This window comes from Phyllobates terribilis, unplaced genomic scaffold, assembly GCF_046119375.1.
Source record: "Phyllobates terribilis strain yellow unplaced genomic scaffold, ASM4611937v1 Scaffold_11__3_contigs__length_659146591, whole genome shotgun sequence".
NCBI classification, from domain to species: domain Eukaryota; kingdom Metazoa; phylum Chordata; class Amphibia; order Anura; family Dendrobatidae; genus Phyllobates; species Phyllobates terribilis.
Window position 1 is genome coordinate 229,170,410 of NW_027362771.1, and position 20,038 is coordinate 229,190,447.

The following is a 20,038-nucleotide window of genomic DNA, read 5'->3' on the forward strand; positions in this document are numbered from 1 at the left end:
TGTAAACTTTAGCAAATATAATAACCAATTATAAAATTCATTAAGATTACAGTATGTTCAGTGGATAGCTAGATACAGTAGATAGATTTGGATGTGCATCTAGTCATTGGAATCATTATTCATTTAGTCCCAAAGAATAAAATTAAGCACTTAATGACGCAGTCTTCCTTCTCAAAAATTTGGGAAAGAATGGGTTGTTCTAAAGAACACACTGTATTCAAGCATGGTACTGAATTTGAGCAAGTCAGTTCACAAAATGTCCTTTTCCCTACAAAATATTCAACTTTGAGTGGTATTAAAAAGTGTTAGCATTGATGAACCACACACCAATCAGCCATGCAGAGTCAGACCAGAGTCAGACCACGTAAAGTTACTGAGGGGGATCACCGAGTGCTGAGGTATACAATAACTGTAACACTGGGTGCTTCATGGCATGGGTTTCCATGGCTGTGCAGCTCCATGAAAGTTGTACATCACCACTCAAAATGCCAAGTGTCAGATGTTGTCATGTAAAAGCATGCCACCATGGGATTGTGGAGCAGTGAAAACATATTCTGTGGAGTGACGAATCACGCTTTTCAGTCTGAAAGTCTGATAAAATGAGTCTGGGTTTGGTGAATGCAAGTCGAATGCTTCTTGCCTATTGTAAAGTTTAATATAGGAAGGATATGGCTCTCTTTTCTTTTTTCAGAGATAATTTTGGTTGAAGCAAAGAGAAATCTAAATGCTTCAACATAATACGATATTTTAGACAAATAAAAGCTTCTAAATTTGTGAGAAAATTTTGGGAAAGGCCCTTTGTGTTCCAGCTTGACTGTGCCCAAGTGCACAAACCAATGCCTATTATGATATGGTTAGCTGAGTAAGGTGGCAGAAGTTCTCTGGCCAACAAAGAGCCATGATGACCTCAAACTCAAAGCACCTTTGTGATGAAATAGAACACAGATTACAAGCTAGACACCCTCAGCCAACATGAGTGTGTGGCCTCAAAACTGCTCTTCTGAATTTTCAACTGACCATTAACAATAGAAAGCTCTTATTAACATGCAATATCAAACCAACCACTTAAGCTATGGATACACAAGCACTGTTTTTTTTATTTGTCTCCTAAATTAAATCTTAAGCAACTTTATATATAAAATATCTACCGTATATGTTATTTATCTATAAATATATCTATTTCTCTAATATTATTATCCTTAATGAGTCTCTAGACAAAACCATAAAACTTTTTATTTGGGATCAAGATTTACAACAAATCTATTATTCACACCTTGGAGGAGCAAGGAATAAGTGAATCATTTCTAATGACATCATGCTCTAAATGCAACAATGATGATCAAACTGTAGGTGATCACTAACTTCAGTGGTAATGTGCAAACCTTGTTGCTGAGGTCAGTGATTTAATAGGTTACTATTTTATAATGATAACCCAGCTTGTAGCTAGTTTAAAGAAAAATACAAATAACCCTATTTAAAGTAGACATGTACATGTTCTGTACCTGCAGGCTCAAGTAGCCAACACAGATAGTAACTATATAAGGTGGTTTAAATAATGAAATTCCCCGTTAACAATTAAATAATTTGTGCCATACGTATACCCAAGAAATTTAAATGTTTGACTGTTACCATATATGTAGTTGAATAAAACCCCTTGGAAAAATGCAACAATATTGATTTTTGCATTAACAAAGTATTACAGGGATGTGTCAGCAGGATTTCACCCCCAAAATATTTAAGCAATATCTTTACATGCCCAGTCTGTTGCTCCGTTACTGAGAAATGAGTATTTGAAAGGATATGCAAATTAAACTGTAGACCTGAAGCCTCCATCACTCCAACTCTATTGTCTGCCCAGCATCACCACCTCCTACTTAATTTACAGCCTCTATGCTCTGTGACATCAGGCAAAGGACTTGTCAGTCAAGTAGGAGAAGACAGCGCTGGACAGGGAAAAGAGCTAGAGTGACCGAGGCTTCAGACCTACAAATAGCTCTTCAGCCTCATCTGCTTATCAATTCAAACAATGATTTCTCAGTAGCGGAGGAACAGACCGGCCATGTAAATTTATTGCTGGACTTGTCTTTGAAAGAGCTATATGCACATATAAATGTTTTTAGGAGTGAAATTAAGCTTATAGATTCTCTTTAACCTTTTTTTGGGATAATATTAAAGCTTTATTTTAAAGCAATATTTATATAATTGTTATAAGTGAATAGATAATAGAATACAGTTGAAAGCAGAAGTTTACATACAATATATAAAAAGACACATATGCATTCTTTTCTCAATATCTGACATGAATTCAAATAAACCTTTCCCTTTTAGGTCAATTAGAATTACCATAAATTTTAATATTTGCCAAATGCCAGAATAATGAGAAAGAGAGAATGTTTTGAGGCATTTTTATTTTACTGCAAAGTCAAAAGTTTACATACACTAAGATTACTATGCCTTTACACAATTCTGGACAGCCCATATGATGATATCATGTGTTTGAAAGCTTCTAATAGTTTTTTTGGCAACATCTGAGTTAATTATAGAGACACATGGATGTATTTTAATGCACACCTGAAACACACTGCTTCTTTGTGTAGCACCATGGAAAAGTCTAAAGAAAGTCAGCCAAGATATCAGGAAGAGAATTGTGGATTTGTACAAGTCTGGATTATTCTTAGGTACAATTTCAAGATACCTGAATGTGCCTCGTTCATTTGTACAAACAATTTTGTGCAAGTACAAACAAGATGGGAATGTCCAGCCATCATATTACTCAGGAAAGAGATGGGTTCTGTGTCCCAGACATGAATGTGCTTTGGTCTGACATGTGCATATGAATCCAAGGACAAAAGTAAAAGACCTTGTGAAGATGATGGCAGAAGCTGGTAAGATTGTGTCAATAACCACAGTAAAACGAGTACTGTATCAACATGGGCTGAAAGGCCACTCTGCGAGGAAGAAGCCATTACTCCAAAATAAACATAAAAAAGCCAGATTAATGTCTGCAAATGCACACAGGAACAAAGACCTTAATTTTTGGAGACATGTCCTGTGGTCTGATGAAACGAATATTGAACTTTTTGGGCATAATGACCATCGTTACATTTGGAGGAAAAAGGGAGAAGCTTGGAAGCCTAAGAACACCATCCCAACTGTGAAAGAGGGGGGTGGCAGCATCATGTTGTGGGGTTGTTTTGCTGCAGGAGGGACTGATGCACTTCACAAAATAAATGGCTGCAAGAGAAAAGAAGATTATTTGGCAATACTGTAGCAACATCTCAAGGCATCAGCCAGGAAGTTAAAGCTTGGGCGGAAATGGGTCTTCCAAATGGACAATGACCAGAAGCATACTGCCAAAATGGTGACAAAGTGGCTTAAGGATAACAAAGTCAATGTTTTGGAGTGGTCGTTACAAAGACCTGATCTCAATCCTATTGAAAATTTATGGGCAAAGCTGAAAAAGCAGGTGTGAGCAAGGAGACCTACCAACCTGGATCAGTTACACCAGTTTTGTCAAGAGGAAAGTGCTCAAATTCTGACAAACTATTGTAAGAAGCTTGTAGAAGGATATCACAAACGTTTGACCCAAGTCATTCAGTTTAAGGGCAATGGTACCAAATGCTAATGAACTTTTGACTTTGCAGTAAGTAATAAAAATCACTTAAAACATTCTCTCTCATTATTATGGCATTTGGCAAATATTAAAAATTATGGTAATCCTAATTGACCTAAAACGGGAAAAGTTTATTCTGATTTCATGCCAGATATTGAGAAAAACATGCATATGTGTATTTTTATATAGTGTTTGTAAACTTCTGGTTTCAACTGCATATATTTTAGTAAATATACTAATGAAAGAAATATAATATGAGAAAATAATACTTGTTTTAAAACTTTATATTTAAAATGAAAGAACAAAAACAAAAGCCCAAAATTTTACAATACAATAAAGTATTTTACAATATAATTTACATTGAATAAAGTTAACGAAAGGTAGTAAAGGGTTCAAGTTCGGTAGTATAGTAAAAAAGTTAGACTTTAAAAGCTAACTATTTTGTGTCAGGACTTGTCTCTTGGATGTGCTTGAGTGCAATTGTCATCAATCAACATGGATCAACAACCTATCTGGTATTGTATACCCAAAAGACCTGGTGGTAATCTATAGGTCAGTAACAAATCCACATAAAACCTTCAATAAAATTGACCCACTATGAGGTAGACAAATGTCTTCTAACAAAGGTATCTGTATAGAGAACCAAGAAGCTCAGGCAATTAAAATGACGGGTGGTTTTGTATGTGCTAGGATGCAGTCATTTAAAAGTTTTCCTAGTTAATTCCTAATGGACCATTCATTGTTGTACTACAAGACTGAATCATTTCTAAAAGTTTGTAAAGTAACATATTCCTGTAACACCTTTTATTTTCTTGCTATATGCATAAAAGATATGAAAGCAGATTCGTTTTTAAACATACAAGAACTGAACTGATAATAGTAGCATGCTTACCAGTACATTTCTTTAAATGACTGTTCTTTTTGCCATGTGATCCCAGTTTGCAATTAAAGTTCTCTTCCCAAAACTCTGCAAACCATACATTTCTCCGGTTATTGGCTAACGACCGACTTCTAAAATATCTATCAAATCCTGTTTCATAAAAACAAAAATATTCATTAATACACATAATGACCAATAAAATGTCCCACTTAAAGTGCTGCCATCTGTTCTACCATATGTGATATAATGTGGTCAGGACTAGTGCTTCATCAGGGTGGAAATTTGTTTCATGTTGCTATCATTTTATATATTATATTGTAATTACTTAAAATATACAGTTGCTTTTCTTTTGTCTAAGTATTCAGAAAGGTTCATAGTTTTTAATACAAATAGATGCTCTGATATCTTCAATGTAAATATTACCATACATTTTGAATAGTCAAATACCATTTAGTGACTGGTTTTATCATTCTAAACTTTTTCAAGTCTAAATAAAGATTCTTAAAGGGGTTGTCAAGGTATCCAATATTGATGAACTTTCCTTAAAATAGGTCATTGATATCAGATTAGTGAGGGTCTGACAACCCCCACCCTCATTAATCAGCTTTTATTAACTCCTGCTGTGGGCACTATACATTAAACACAGTTATGCTCTTCAGCTCTGATCAATCATTCCAGGCCACTAACAGAGCTAATCATGGCGGATAAGAGTCAGATGCCACTGATCTAATATCAAGCGAATATATTCAAGCAGAATTTAATGCTCCAATGCTACAAACATCGTCATTCACCAAAACATGGATTTTTTTTATAATTCGCTTCCGGGCGGATTCAGCAATAGGAAAGCCACTGAGCCATAAAGAGCAATCAAAAGGTTAAAAATACTAATAATCACCTTATCGCTAACCTTTCCTGCCCCTCTGCTCTTTACTGACACCCTTCTGGTCTTCGTTGCACCTTCTTAACACTCACACAAGCTCTGAATCTATCTCTGGCCTCCTTTATACTAAGCCAGGATTTCGATCTCTGAAGAGGCCCGATTCTGCACATGCGCTTAAGGTCATGGCACATGCAAGGTCAACTATCCCGAGACTCATCTAAGCTGGAAGCACTGGCCTAGCATGAAGAGGTCCAGGGATTCAGCACTAGCATCAGCAATCAGAAGATGAGATAAGGACCAACCTGGTGATAGTGAGGAGCAGTGGGGCCATAGAGGTGAGAGGTAAGCAGACTGTAGACTTGAACCCTAAGGTCGAACAATCCCTTTAAGAGATAAGTAATCCTTTGAAACAATTATATTTTTTGTCCTTTTTAAACTCAATCAGATCAGTCTAAAGACATCCACTGGACACTCAGAAACCAAGGTAACTTGCCCAGCTGAGCAGACAGGAGTGCACGGTGCTATTGAATCCATGCTCCACGATGTGTGTGCTCAGGCAGGAGCTTTTCTGAGCTACATGTTTCACTAGGGGTGTTGAGTGATCTGCTTGCAATTGAGAGGACAAAAAAATATAAAAAAATTATATCAAATGTTTATCTACTTTGCAGATTCTGTGTAGAAATCCATTTTATACGCAGTGTGTAAATAGGGTTGTAGCAATTGCATGAAGTTGTTCAAGCAACATTCAGATGAATGATTCAGGCACTGAAATTTCTATGGTCAAATATACAAATGTATAATATAATGATATTACTGTTAACCGTGTCGAAATCCCTAAATGTGATGCCATTCCATTTGGTAATGTTATATCATATATTAAATGGTAGACAATAGGTGACACAAACAATGTTGAACTAGGGGTGGCAAGGGTGTACTAGTAACATTGACTCTGGGCGTTCATTGTTAAGCTACAGGCAAATATTTATATCAGCCTCATTCATAAAGGTACCCATGTTTCTATATAATAAGAAACTAGGTAGTTTATTGAATGAATGATGAGATGCTTCTTTTTGTCTGTACATAGTGAATCAAATGTAATAAGTCAATTATTGCTCATGTTGGGGAAGGAGTGGCTTACATCTGCACCGGGGCCCACCAGGGGATTCAACTGTTCCCCTTTGGGCCAGTCAGAGCCTGAACACAAAAATAAATTCTATTTAAGAGTTTCCCCATTTGATTAAGAAATATTCTCATCTGAAATAACAAATTCCAAATTTCATGCACTAAAAAGCTATTTTTTCTAATAATCAAAATATTGTGTTTGTAATAAAGTATTTTCTGTTATGAAAAATAAACTGACAAAAATCACTTTAATAGCATAAATAAATAGATAGTTTACATCTGTTAAACCAAATTAAGTGAAAATGTGTGATCATTAATCCTAAATATGTTGTGTGAAGAGGTAATAGATACTGTAAATTATAGTGGCACACTCCCATCAAAGTTTTTATCCTCTTAATACACTGCTCAAAAAATAAAGGGAACACTTAAACAACACAATGTAACTCCAAGTCAATCACACTTCTGTGAAATCTACCGGTCCAGTTATGAAGCAACACTGATTGTGAATCAATTTCTCCTGCTGTTGTGCAAATGGAACAGATAACTGGTAGAAATGACAGGCAATTAGCAAGATACCCCCTATAAAGGAGTGGTTCTGCAGGAGGCGACCACAGACCATTTCTCTGTTCTCATCCTTTTTGGCTGTTGTTTTGGTCACTTTTTCATTTTGCCATTGTTCTCACCCCTAGAGGTAAAGTAGCATGAGGCGGTGTCTACAGTACAGCCCACAGAAGTTGCTCAGATAGTCCATTTCATCCAGGATGGCACATCAGTGCAAGCTGTGGCAAGAATGGTAGATGTTTCTGTAAGCACAGTGTCCAGAGCATGGAGCAGATACCAGGAGATGTGGAGGGAGCCATAGGAGGGCACCAACCCAGCAGCAGGACCGTTACCTCCTCCTTTGTGCAAGGAGGAACAGGAGGAGCACTGCCAGAGCCCTGCAAAATGACCTCCAGCAGGCCACAAATGTGTATGTGTCTGCACAAACGGTTAGAAACCGACTCTATGAGGGTAGTATGAGGGCCCGACATCTACAGATGGGGGTTGTGCTCACAGCCCAACACGTACAGGACGCTTGGCATTTGCCACAGAACACCAGAATTGGCAAAGTCGCCTCTGGCGCCCTGTGCTCTTCAGAGATGAAAGCAAGTTCACACTGAGCACATGTGACCGACGTGACAGAGTCTGGAGACGCCATGGAGAGCGATCTGCTGCCTGTAGCATTCTTCAGCATGACCGGTTTGGCAGTGGGTCAGTAATGGTGTGGGGTGGCATTTCTTTGGAGGGCCGCACAACCCTCCATGTGCTTGCCAGAGGTAGCCTGACTGCCATTAGGTACCGAGATGAGATCCTCAGACCCCTTGTGAGACCAAATGCTGGTGCGGATGGCCCTGAGTTCCTCCAAATGCAGGACAATGCCAGACCTCATGTGGCTGGAGTGTGTCAGCAGTTCCTGCAAGATGAGGGCATTGAAGCTATGGACTGGCCCGCCCATTCCCCAGACCTGAATCCGATTGAGCACATCTGGGACATCATGTCTCGCTCCATCCACCAATGTCATGTTGCACCAGAGACTGTCCAGGAGTTGGCGGATGCTTTAGTCCAAGTCTGGGAGGAGATCCCACAGGAGACCATCCGCAACCTCATCAGGAGCATGCCCAAGAGTTGTAGGGAGGTCATACAGGCACGTGGAGGCCACACACAATAATGAACCTCATTTTGACTTGATTTAAAGACATTATATCAAAGTTGGATCAGCCTGTAGTGTGTTTTTCCACTTTAATTTTGGGGGTGACTCCAAATCCAGGCCTCCATTGGTTAATAAATTTGATTTCCATTGATGATTTTTGTGTGATTTTGTTGTCAGCACATTCAACTTTGTACAGAACAAAGTATTCAATGAGAATATTTCATTCATTAAGATCTAGGACGTGTTATTTGAGTGTTCCCTTTATTTTTTTGAGCAGTGTATATTGCAATCATCTTTTCTTGCCTTTCTACCCAGTTAATTCTAATCTTTTCCATGAGGTTTATGACATCACATGATTACAAACAGACTAGCCAAATCCTTCTAAGCTCTATGTAGAAACAAGTAATCTCTTTTACCTTCTTCAACTCCTGACCAAGCTGCTGTGCTTCTCTCCCTGCCAGGGACTTTCAGTGAGGTAGAATTGGAGTTCTAATGATGACTCATGCAGAGAAAAGACACTTCCTACTTTTACATAGAGCTTAGAAGGATTCAACTAGTCAGTTTTTAATTACGTGAGGTTATAGACCTAATGGAAAAGAGAAGAATTAACTGGGTATGAAAGCAAAATGAGCAATTGTAAGTATATAGTTCTATATAATATGATGGCTGTAATATATTAAGAGTATAAAAATGTTGATGGGAGTGCTTCTTTAAGTATACTGTTGATTGCCATTCTATTTTTCTATTTATTTGAAAAGGGGAATAATACCATCTATTGAGGCTCTCTTTGGCAGGATTGTAACTGCTCCATCTGCCATCTCCTCTTGCTGGTAAACTGGTGCTATTTTAGAGCCCCAGCTGTCTGAACCAATCCAAAGGAAATGTCCAGTTTGATTGTATCTTTTAGCTGCTTCAAGGATTCGTCTGCAGGAAAAAAGAATGAAAGGAAAATAGAAAGAAAGAAATGTCCATTGATTTCAGTCAAGATGCATTAACTAGATTCACTAAACATTCAGGGAGGAAACGATTAGTCAATCATTCTGTCAACTTGACTCTAACTTCAGACGCAAATTTAGAAAAAAGCGGTAGCACCTCTCTGTGTGTGCAGTTCATGTTAATTTGCCTTTTTCTAACCCTAATGTACCATACGTTGTCTATCATTCTCATTTCATTTATCTCATTCAATCTTGTGTCTTAATCCACAGGACACTACAGCGTTACAGAAAGACAGCGAGACGGTCTCATAGGAACAGCTGAATAGCATTTGTCTAAATGCAATTGAAATTTGCTACACCTCCAGTCTCACAAGGATACCCTTGACGAGTTAATGTAAAACTGATAAGAAAGAAATAGGTTTGCACAATTCTCCTGCCACTGGAAAAGATCAAACATGTCACAAACAATAGGAGGAAACCATCACCTTATGTCATCTTCATTTGCAAAAATGATTATTGCCCGAGCATTGGGGGTTTCCAGCAGGCGCTTAATGATTTTATCATATTCTCCAGGCTTGGGTTCTCGGGGGATTTTCAGTGATTGGGCAATGCATACACCACCTGTAAAGACATAATACACTTTATCTCAGAAAGGCCACACTTTGAAGATTACTGATTAATGCTTCCTGTAAACTCCATTTGGTTTATATAAATAGATCTAACATAAGTCCCCTTCAATTATCTCAACATGTGTACATATCACTTTTAATAGTCTATTGCACTGGAAGACCGAATTAACTAGAATGTGTTATCCATGGGGTTTGATTTATAAAATGGGAAATAAAACAAAAATGAATGTGTTTAGTGCTATTTCACATACATGTCTGCTTATATTTCATACACACTTATAATATCTGATTTTTAAAGAGCCAAGTTAATACTGGTTGTTATTGCAAAGAGTCAACAGGGTTATACTGTGATGAAACGACTTCAGACAGCAGCATTTGGTGCAATTACACTCTAAATGACATCAAAACTGGAAAAACATTGACATTTACAATAAGGGAATCTAGATATGAGCAAATCCATTTGATGTGAACCGAATTTCTGTCAAATTTTAGAAAATTTGCAGGTCCCAGTAAATTCAAACAGTTTATGAATTGATCAATGTGAATCACCAAATCAATGCCTACCATCATTTTACATATTGCAGAAGATTTTATCAGCCAAAGAAGGCTCACATGACCTCAGGCGTTACTACGCAGGTCTCACCATAATGCCTTGTAGCTACCACATCACGTAGCATAGTACAAGGAGGGACTATCATAACCTGTATAATAACATAGGCAGGGAATGCAGTAGCCATTTTAGGGTGATTAGGATATTGAAAGGATGTCAGACCTCACTGCTCAGCAATATTGAGGATAAAGACCTAAACATTACTCCAGAAAGTAATGTATTGTACAACTGCCGCACTAAAGAAGATGAATGTAGTAGTCTGTGAATAATGCAGAGGTTTAATCACTTGTGCAAGAGAAAGATGAAAGATGACAGCATCAGCAGTGCCAAACTCAGTGTGATAAATCAGTGATACAGTGCAGCTGGCATTTGTCCTGGTGCATTTGTGTTACACTTTTTTCATTCTTAATGCACTAGAAAGCAGAAGCAAGTCATATTTGTTACAGTAAAATTACCCTCAAATCAATGTCAGTCAGAAAATCTGTGCTTGCAAGTCACAAGAACCTGGACTGAATTTTTGCATTTTTTTGTGCAATGTTTTTATGAAGGAGGAAATTTGTTTTTTTCTAAATACAAAAGAAAATTCTATAAAACTTTCTCACAAAATGAGTGCACCTCAACACACCACACCAATGCAGCTCTTTGTTGTGAGTGCTGTTTTTTTAGGATTTGTAACTAGCTAGCATTTCTTGCTCATCCTTTAAGAGAAGGTTGGTTAAATTTTGTTAAAAAATATAATTTTTGCTTTGAAAAATCTAGACATTTCACTGCATGTCGGATTTTGTACACTTATTGTATTAATCCAAATTGACATCTGTGTACACCTGTACAGGACACCTGTATCCTCTTCCTTCTCTTGATCATCTTTCTAGTAACCAAGCCAATTCCTTAAGTAGTTAGACCACTAAACCACTTCACCACCTGGCTGCTTCGCTTCCTTTCCACTGACATCCCCACGATCATAATGGGTGACTTCAACATCCCCATTGACACTTCCCACTCGTCTGTCTCTAAGTTCCTATCCCTCACTTCCTCCTTCGGCTTTGCTCAATGGTCTTCTGCAGCTACTCATAAAGATGGCCACACACTGGATCTCATCTTCACCCACCTCTGTTCCTTATCTAACCTCTCTAACTCACCTCTCCCTCTCTCTGACCATAACCTCCTCACATTCTCTACCCTCTCCTCTCCAGGTGCACAATCCCCACTCCACAAACTTACACACGCTCGCAGAAACCTCAAACACCTTGATCTACACTCACTCTCTGAATCCCTCCTCCCTCTTACAGACATAAATTCCTTAAACAATGCAGATGTTGCTGCCGCTTTATATAACACCACAATAGCTGCAGCTCTCGACTCAATCGCCCCTCTCACACATACCAAAGCTCGCGCAATCAACAGGCAACCCTGGCACACCAAACTTACTAAAGAACTGTGACGGGCCTCCAGGGTTGCGAAGCGGAGATGGAAAAGGTCCCCCTCCATCGAGCACTTCATCGCATTCAAACAATCCCTCACTATTTTCAAGTCCACACTCACTGCAGCAAAACAAACATACTTCTCATCTCTCATATCCTCCCTGTCCCACAACCCTAAACAGCTATTTAACACTTTCAATTCTCTCCTTCATCCCCCAGAACCTCCTCCCTCTTCTCTCATCTCAGCCAAAGACTTTGCCTCATTCTTCAAGCAGAAGATTGACACCATCAGACAAAGCTATTGCCTAAAGTCTGCACAACCCCTCCTCATATATACTCAACCTTCCTCCTCCAAACCCCACTTCTCCACCATTACAGAAGGTCAAGTCTCCTCTTTACTCTCCAAATCACACCTCATCCCTAATCTTACCACAGTCTTCATCCCAACCCTAACCCACCTCTTCATCCTGTCACTAACAACCGGTGTCTTCCCCTCATGTTTCAAACAAGCCTCAATCACACCCATCCTTAAAAAGTCCTCCCTTGACCCATCCTCTCTGACTAGCTACCGCCCCATATCACTTCTCCCCTATGCCTCAAAACTACTAGAACAACATGTCCACCTTGAACTGTCCTCCCACCTCTCCTCCTGTTCCCTCTTCGACCGCCTCCAATCTGGCTTCCGACCGCATCACTAGACTGAAACTGCCCTGACCAAAGTCACCAATGACCTACTAACCGCCAAATCCAAGCAACACTACTCCATTCTCCTCCTTCTGGACCTGTCATCTGCCTTCGACACAGTCGACCATTCCCTCTTACTACAGATTCTCTCATCTCTTGGCATCACGGACTTGGCCCTATCTTGGATCTCCTCATACCTAACAGACAGGACATTCAGCGTCTCCCACTCACACACCACCTCCTCATCTCACCCCCTATCTGTCGGTGTCCCCCAAGGTTCAGTTCTAGGACCTCAGCTCTTCTCCATTTACACTTTTGGCTTGGTAGAGCTCATAGAGTCTCACAGCTTTCAGTATCACCTCTATGCCGATGACACACAGATCTACCTCTCTGGACCCGATATCTCCTCCCTACTAACCAAAATACCACAATGTCTGTCCGCCATCTCATCATTCTTCTCTGCCAGATTTCTAAAACTTAACATTGATAAAACAGAGTTCATCATCTTTCCACCCTCTCATTCATATCCCCCATCTGACCTATCCATCATTTTCAATGGCTGTTCACTCTCCCCAGTCCCACAAGCTCGTTGCCTTGGGGTAACCCTGGACTCTGATCTCTCCTTCAAACCACATATCCAAGCCCTTTCCACTTCCTGGCGACTCCAACTCAAAAATATCTCCCAGATCCGTGCATTCCTCAACAAAGACTCTGCAAAAACACTAGTGCATGCCCTCATCATCTCCCGCCTTTACTACTGCAACCTCCTGCTCTGTGGCCTCCCTTCCAACACTCTTGCACCCCTCCAATCTATCCTAAACTCTGCTTCCTGACTAATCCACCTGTCCCCACGCTATTCCCTGGCCTCTCCCCTCTGTCAATCCCTTCACTGGCTCCCCACTGCCCAGAGACTCAAGTTCAAAACCCTAACCATGGCATACAAGGCCATCCACAACCTGTCTCCACCATACATCTATGAGCTAGTCTCCCAGTACTTACCTGCATGCAACCTCCGATCCTCACAGGATCTCCTTCTCTACTCCCCTCTTTAAAGGGTGAGATTATTTTTGCATTACTAAGGCAGTGTTTGTGTTAAAGAGCTTGAAAGGGGTTCAATGAAGTCCCAGACGTCAGAGTGTTGGTCTTTTTTGAGCAATTGGAGGTTTTGCAGCATTGTGATTTTTGGCTAATTAATTCACTGCAAATCAAAGCTAATAATTTAGAATTTCAAAAGATTTTCTAATCTCTAGTGTATTCTCATGGATTCTGGTCCCTCTTTCCCATGGATGGATGCCTTAAAAATGGCAACTTTAGGAGGTAGATGGCATTTACTGGCAATTTGCTCAAGATGGTTGGAGGTCAAAAGGTACATATTTTGTAATTAGTCTAGGAAGATTACAGGTACATCATTACACATATCCATTTGACAAAAGTATCCTAACTTTACATACTTAATAATGATATGAAGACAGTCTAAAAAAATATAACTAAACATTGCGTATTTTATACACATTTAGTTATCAAATGCTATAAGAATGGCATGATAACCAAGAAGCCTCAACTCTATATAATTATCCTACCTTGTATATAGTCAACACCAAAATGGATAACAAAATAGACCCTGAAGTATATAGAATGTATATTGAATGTAAAAATCATTTTTCATATGTGTTCTCACCAGTAGGGGAGCTATAACTACCATTTCACAACTTTCTCCATAACAGACAATAAATATAAGGACTAAAAGAACAGGACAAAGCCACCACTATAAATAATTATTCAAAATATATGACATACATAGCGCCAATATTGGGTGGCACAGTATTTAAACATTATCAATGAGACTAGCCACCACTAGCAAACACAACTCAAAACTACAAATATCAATCGGTGCAACAACCAAAAAAGAACACTAACAAGCAAGATTAAGATGGATCATATACTGTAAAAAATAGCATAAAAACAGGAGAGGACATAAAGGGCACATCACATACGACAATATCTATTGGGATTTATTCCCAAGCCACCAAATGAAGAAGTAAATATTTATAAAAGTAATACTTGTAGCCTAGCCTACAGTATACATTGGGAGTGAATACTGTAATGTCGCCATAGGCGATGATTTGACAGACGAACCCCAAAATTGTGCTCTTTCGAGCCTTGATCTGGCCGGTATGCAACTGTTTACCATTTGTTATAACTGTATTGGAAAGCTAAGCAGACTGAGCTTTGTGGTAACACACACTGGTAATACATCCTTTCAATAAAAATAATCTCTGCAGGCAGAATCTCATACAGATCAATGTCCGGGCCATAGCCTAGAACAGTTCAGATACATATAAGAAAAACTTGGATTTCTCTGGAATAAGACATCGGATCACAGATATCAAGATATCACTTTATTCAGCTTCCTATGACCTACATGCCATAGGCTTAGGATTGTTGAACCTACTGACAGATTCCCTTTAATGACAAATTAGCATTTTGCCATTAAGTACTGTAATATAAAAAAAGATGACTCAATTTTGTGTTAGAAAGGCCACAAAACAGATTGTTTGGCTTTTTAAGCTTATTTTAACATAGTCAAATTCTGCTAAATATTGTAGCTATGAAAAGCACAATTAACAGGTGGTTATACATCAGGTGCCCATATTCCAAGCATTGGAAAACACTTGTCAGAAGGAAGGTTCTTTTAATTAGAGTTAGACATAATCTGCCTTAAACTAATGGTTTAATATTACAATAATTAGAGAAACCATGTGTACCATGTGCTCCTGTCCATACTGTATACAAACAGTGCAAGAAATACATAAGCTGTAAAGCTCTAACAAGCAAATTACATGGCACCCGATAAAAAGACTGGTTTCATCAATACATTTACAGACAAGTATACATGAGAGGTTTGCTTGGTGAAACAAAACAACTATTAATGGCGTAATTAAAACCAGATGAAGAGCATACATATATCAAAGCTTTAACTTATCTCTCATCCTTTTACTTAAACCCTTCATGACTGGGCTATTTTCCATTTTTTTGCTTTAGTTTTTATCTCCACTTTTTTTTTATGTTCTCAAAGCAGTATAAGGACTTGTTTTTTGTGGGACGAGTTGTACTTTTGAATGATGCCATTTATTTTATCATGTGATGCACTGGAAAGCAGGAAAAAAAATCTAAGTGCAATGAAATTGTAAAAAAAGTGCAATTCTACTATTTTGTTTTTTATTTGCCATGTCCACTATACAGTAAAAATAACCTGCAATACCTGGCAATATGATTCTCCAGGTCAGTACGATTATGCTGATACCAAATATGTAGAGTTGTTTTTTTTAATTAAGTGGTGAAAAATGCTTTGGAAATTTATAAAAAAAAATGTTTTTGCTTTTGTAGCCATTTTCTGAGACCTGTAACATTTTCAATTTTCAGGATATGGGGCTGGGTGAGGGCTTATTTTTTGTACCATGTGCTGTCTGATGTTTTTACAGATACTATTTCTGGGTAGATATGATGTTTTGCTCACCTATTGCTGTATTTTGTTGAAGTGTTGTGGCGTTCAAAAAAACAGAATTGTAGAGTATCGATTTTTTTTCTCATTATGCCGTTTCCCGACTGGATTCATTTATTTTATATTTTGAATGATTGTACTTTTCTGAACAGTGATATCAAATATGTGTATTGTTTTATTGTTTTATTTTTAATGGGGCAAAAGGGTGGTGATTTGAACTTTTGTATTTTTTGTACTTTTTTTCAAATTTTTTAAAACTTTTTTTTACTTTTTACTGTATTTAATAGTCCCCTTAGGGGACTTGAAGCTGCAATTGTCTGATTGCTTGTACCATACACAGCAGTGCAATAGCATTGTTGTGTATAGTGAAAGTCACAATCTCTTATTAACGTCAGCAAAAACGCTGGCTTTCACAGGAGGATCGTAATGACAGGCACAGAGGTCTAGCCAGGAAAGGCCTTAAAAATGAAAGAATAATGACATTGCCTCCTTCCTCGTGAGACCTAAACCCTAATGAGAACTTGCAGGTCCTTCTTAAACGGGAGATTTATGGTGAAGGAAAATGTCTCTTGATTGTCAACAGATTAAGAAACTGATAGACTCTATGGACGGAAGGTTTATGACAGTTATTGAAAAGAACGAAGTCTATATTGGTCACTGATATTTTTATTTAATTGTCAGAAATATATTTTTGGACATTTTGGGTTTGGTTACTATTCGTACTTTACCAGATTAAACAACTGAGATGGGAAAATTTACATTTTTCTTTTAGTGATATAATAATTTTGCACACTAATGATTGCCGAATAATTATACGCACATAGATAATCAAAGAAAGACAAAACCTCACTTTGCCTTTCTTAAAGTTTCTGGTTTATTAACCTTTTAGATTGACCATCAGCACTGTAGTTGTTCAATGATAGAATGAATCATCAAAAACACAAATTGCCTAATAATTCCACCCACAGTGTATACCATGTCATTTAGAAAGACATGGTGGACATCAGCATTCCTGGTATCTCCAGTGTTACATATAATATCAGAATATCCATTTGCAGCTCATCTTCTTACACATTATGCGACCTCGATGAGCTTCCTTCTGCATGTGCTCACTGTTCATGCACCTTATATTGTAAGATAGGTTTCTGTTAGTGTAACAAAGCGGCCATTTTCATTTCTAGTGATTACCTCTCTAGACGAAACAGGTAGTATTTTCTCATTAGAAGTCTTTAGGAATTTATTTATATAGGAATTTATTTATAATAACATTTTCTGTATTTTTTTAAGCTTCTGTAGTTTTAGGGAACCCCCTTTAAGGCGACATGACAACAATTTTTACACAAGTATATCTAATCATAGTGACTTACATGCAAAATAATACAGCAGCATACAAATATTGCGTGCACTAAGATATATTCAAACATTATTTATATGAATTTTTAACTTCATTGCTGCTATGTAGAATAAACTTATAAAATTGAGGTAGTAGGTGCACCATTTGCCCAATTCATGTGTACCCACTAGTCATGAAAGGTCATAACTTTAGCAATAGGAACCTATCCTATCATACTTACTTCTCCTCAGCAAAGGCGTACAACTTGAACGGGCAGGTAGGATACTTATTGAATTACAACGTCCCTAGACCATGGTATCCATCTGGGAAAACGAAGAGCTATATGCTGTAGAGTAAAATGCATTTACTGAGTAATAGTTTAAAAATCAATATTAAAAATAAGCAGAGAACCAAGATAAAATTTCACATGTGGATCAATAATTCATATTAATACAGTAGAAAACCTTATTTAATCAAGATCATGCAGATATATAAATGAGGCTACAATCAATTAAATAGAAGCCAGAGAGGGGGGTGGGCAACCTGGAATGTTTGTGTCTTTTAGCCTGAAATGGCATGAATATATCCACTTTGTTTATACTCCTCTAGAACCTGGTTTGTAAACCATGGGGTAGATTAAAGTGCAGCAGTGCAGCAAAAAGACAGCAATATATTTATTGTAAAATTCCCTATACAGGTACTATGACACATTCAATTTCCAAAATCCTTCTACATGTGGATCTGTTACACTCATGTAAGTACACAAGTACTCTCAGGGTATAGCCATATTTGCATGATCTTGATTAAATAATATTTTCTACTTTATTAATATGAATTATTGATCCACATGTGACATTTTATCTTGGTTCTCTGCTTATTATGAATATTGATTTTTTAAACTATTACTCAATAAAATTTATTTTACTCTAAAGCATATATCTCTTCATTTTCCCAGATGGATACCATGGTCTAGGGATGTGTTTGTTTGTATTAATTTAGAAGTGGTATGCACCATCATTTTTCATGGGATTTTTTGTGTTATTGAATTGAAAATAGCCTAATTTAGAAGTTTATTGAAAAATTGACCGATTTTTATCCATGTTATGGGTCAGATTTTCGGTCACTGTTTGGTTAGTGTATCCGTGTTTACCATTAGTGTTTGCATACAAAATATACTGGTAAAGAGTTCCTAGCTTCTCCTATCAGTCAGTGAAAAAAGAACAGCAGTTGGATGCAACTATGAATTCAGACTGTAATGGGTGAGCTTGACATGTGACTAGGATCAAAAATGGACTTCCATTTTTTTCAAGCGCTTGAGCTACAAAAAAGCACAGCCCCATAGACTATAAGACATATATATGAAAGATGTATGTTCGAATGAGACCTTAGACCAATGGGAGGAGTGTTCAGCTAAGTATGGAGGCAGTCACTACCACTAGGGATGAGCAGACCAGTGGAAGTTCGGCTTCTGGTACCCCATCCAAACTTTAGTCGAAAGTTCAGTTCGGACATCAGAACTTGAAACCAGAACCCAAACCCCATTGGAAACAATGGAGAACCGAACTTTGGATCTCTATCTCATACCTGGACTTCCCCTGAAACTTCAAACATTTAAACGGACTTTCGGGAGAAGTCCATGTTTAGTTTCTAGTCCGGTATAAACCCCGAACTTTTAATTTCAGGAGTCGCTCATCTCTAACTACCACAAAACGTATGTTAAGAAGAAACAAAACTGACTAGCACCTACTAGCACTGACTAGAAGGTAGACTAGAAGGTAGTGCTAGTTTTTATAATTTATCATCACAGTATAGATGTTCAATACACAGAAGCATGAGTTAGCAGACCTGCTTGTTATATGAGAATGGGCAAGGCCTCATGCAGAAGTTCTTGGATATTGAAATATATGAAGCTGTTATTCTCTGGTTGGGAGATCCGCTGCCAGTCTGTACACTGCGGTCCGTGATCAGATAGCGATCCACGGAAGTCTGCATGGGCCCTAAGATAACATAATTGCATATTCACCATAATATGGAATCCAATAAGTCTATGAGGCTGTAACATAAAAGTCTGTGTCATATTTAACACTAACATTTCTTCAGACTAGTGGATAATAAGTGTAATGCCAATGGATCAAAAAGATGCTATATCGTCACACTAGAAGGCAAAAAACATATTTTTTGGATGGTCCATTAGAAAAGAATGGGAAACTCAAATCTCATATTTATATTGAATTTCTCTTTAAATAATGTATTTTAGTATATTTTACTAATAAATAGTTTCTGTCATGTTTCTGAGTCTTGGCCCTAATTATTATATTTCCCATTTATAGAATTCATAGAGGAGTAATACTTATTTTTGTACGTCTTTTCATTATTTCTCACTGCTGTATATTGGTTAGACAGTCTGTCATATTCAAGACAATACAAAAGTTGAAAATCTAGAGAAATGTATTGAAATCAGAGCTCCTGGAGGAGATGGCAATCCTCTCTGTGCTCCAAAACACACACATACACATACGCATACGTCTTCAGTTTGATGAGAACTCCGGGAGGAATATATTTATTGACTTAACATCTGCTGGTTTGCTACAAAAATACATACTCCTACTAAACAAAAGATGAACTTCATCAAAATTAATAAACTGAGTATGTCGACGATGTCTGCTCACATAACGTGCAGATGAACACATATTTACATTATTCTAGCTTCTAATTACAGTCATAGTAAATACCAACTAA

At 37.8% G+C, this 20,038-nt stretch overlaps 1 protein-coding gene across 2 annotated transcripts in view; it reads right to left on the bottom strand.

Annotated features, from left to right (window-relative positions):
* GRM8 (glutamate metabotropic receptor 8) overlaps nt 1-20,038 on the bottom strand; it is a 1,775,795-nt gene that overhangs the window by 683,678 nt on the left and 1,072,079 nt on the right. For both annotated transcript variants that reach the window (XM_073652085.1, XM_073652084.1), the window contains exons 4-6: nt 9,606-9,741; nt 8,955-9,109; nt 4,506-4,643 (exon numbers count right to left, since the gene is read on the bottom strand). In XM_073652085.1, the coding sequence (XP_073508186.1) occupies nt 4,506-4,643; nt 8,955-9,109; nt 9,606-9,741 (429 nt within the window). The remainder of the gene's footprint in view (nt 1-4,505; nt 4,644-8,954; nt 9,110-9,605; nt 9,742-20,038) is intronic.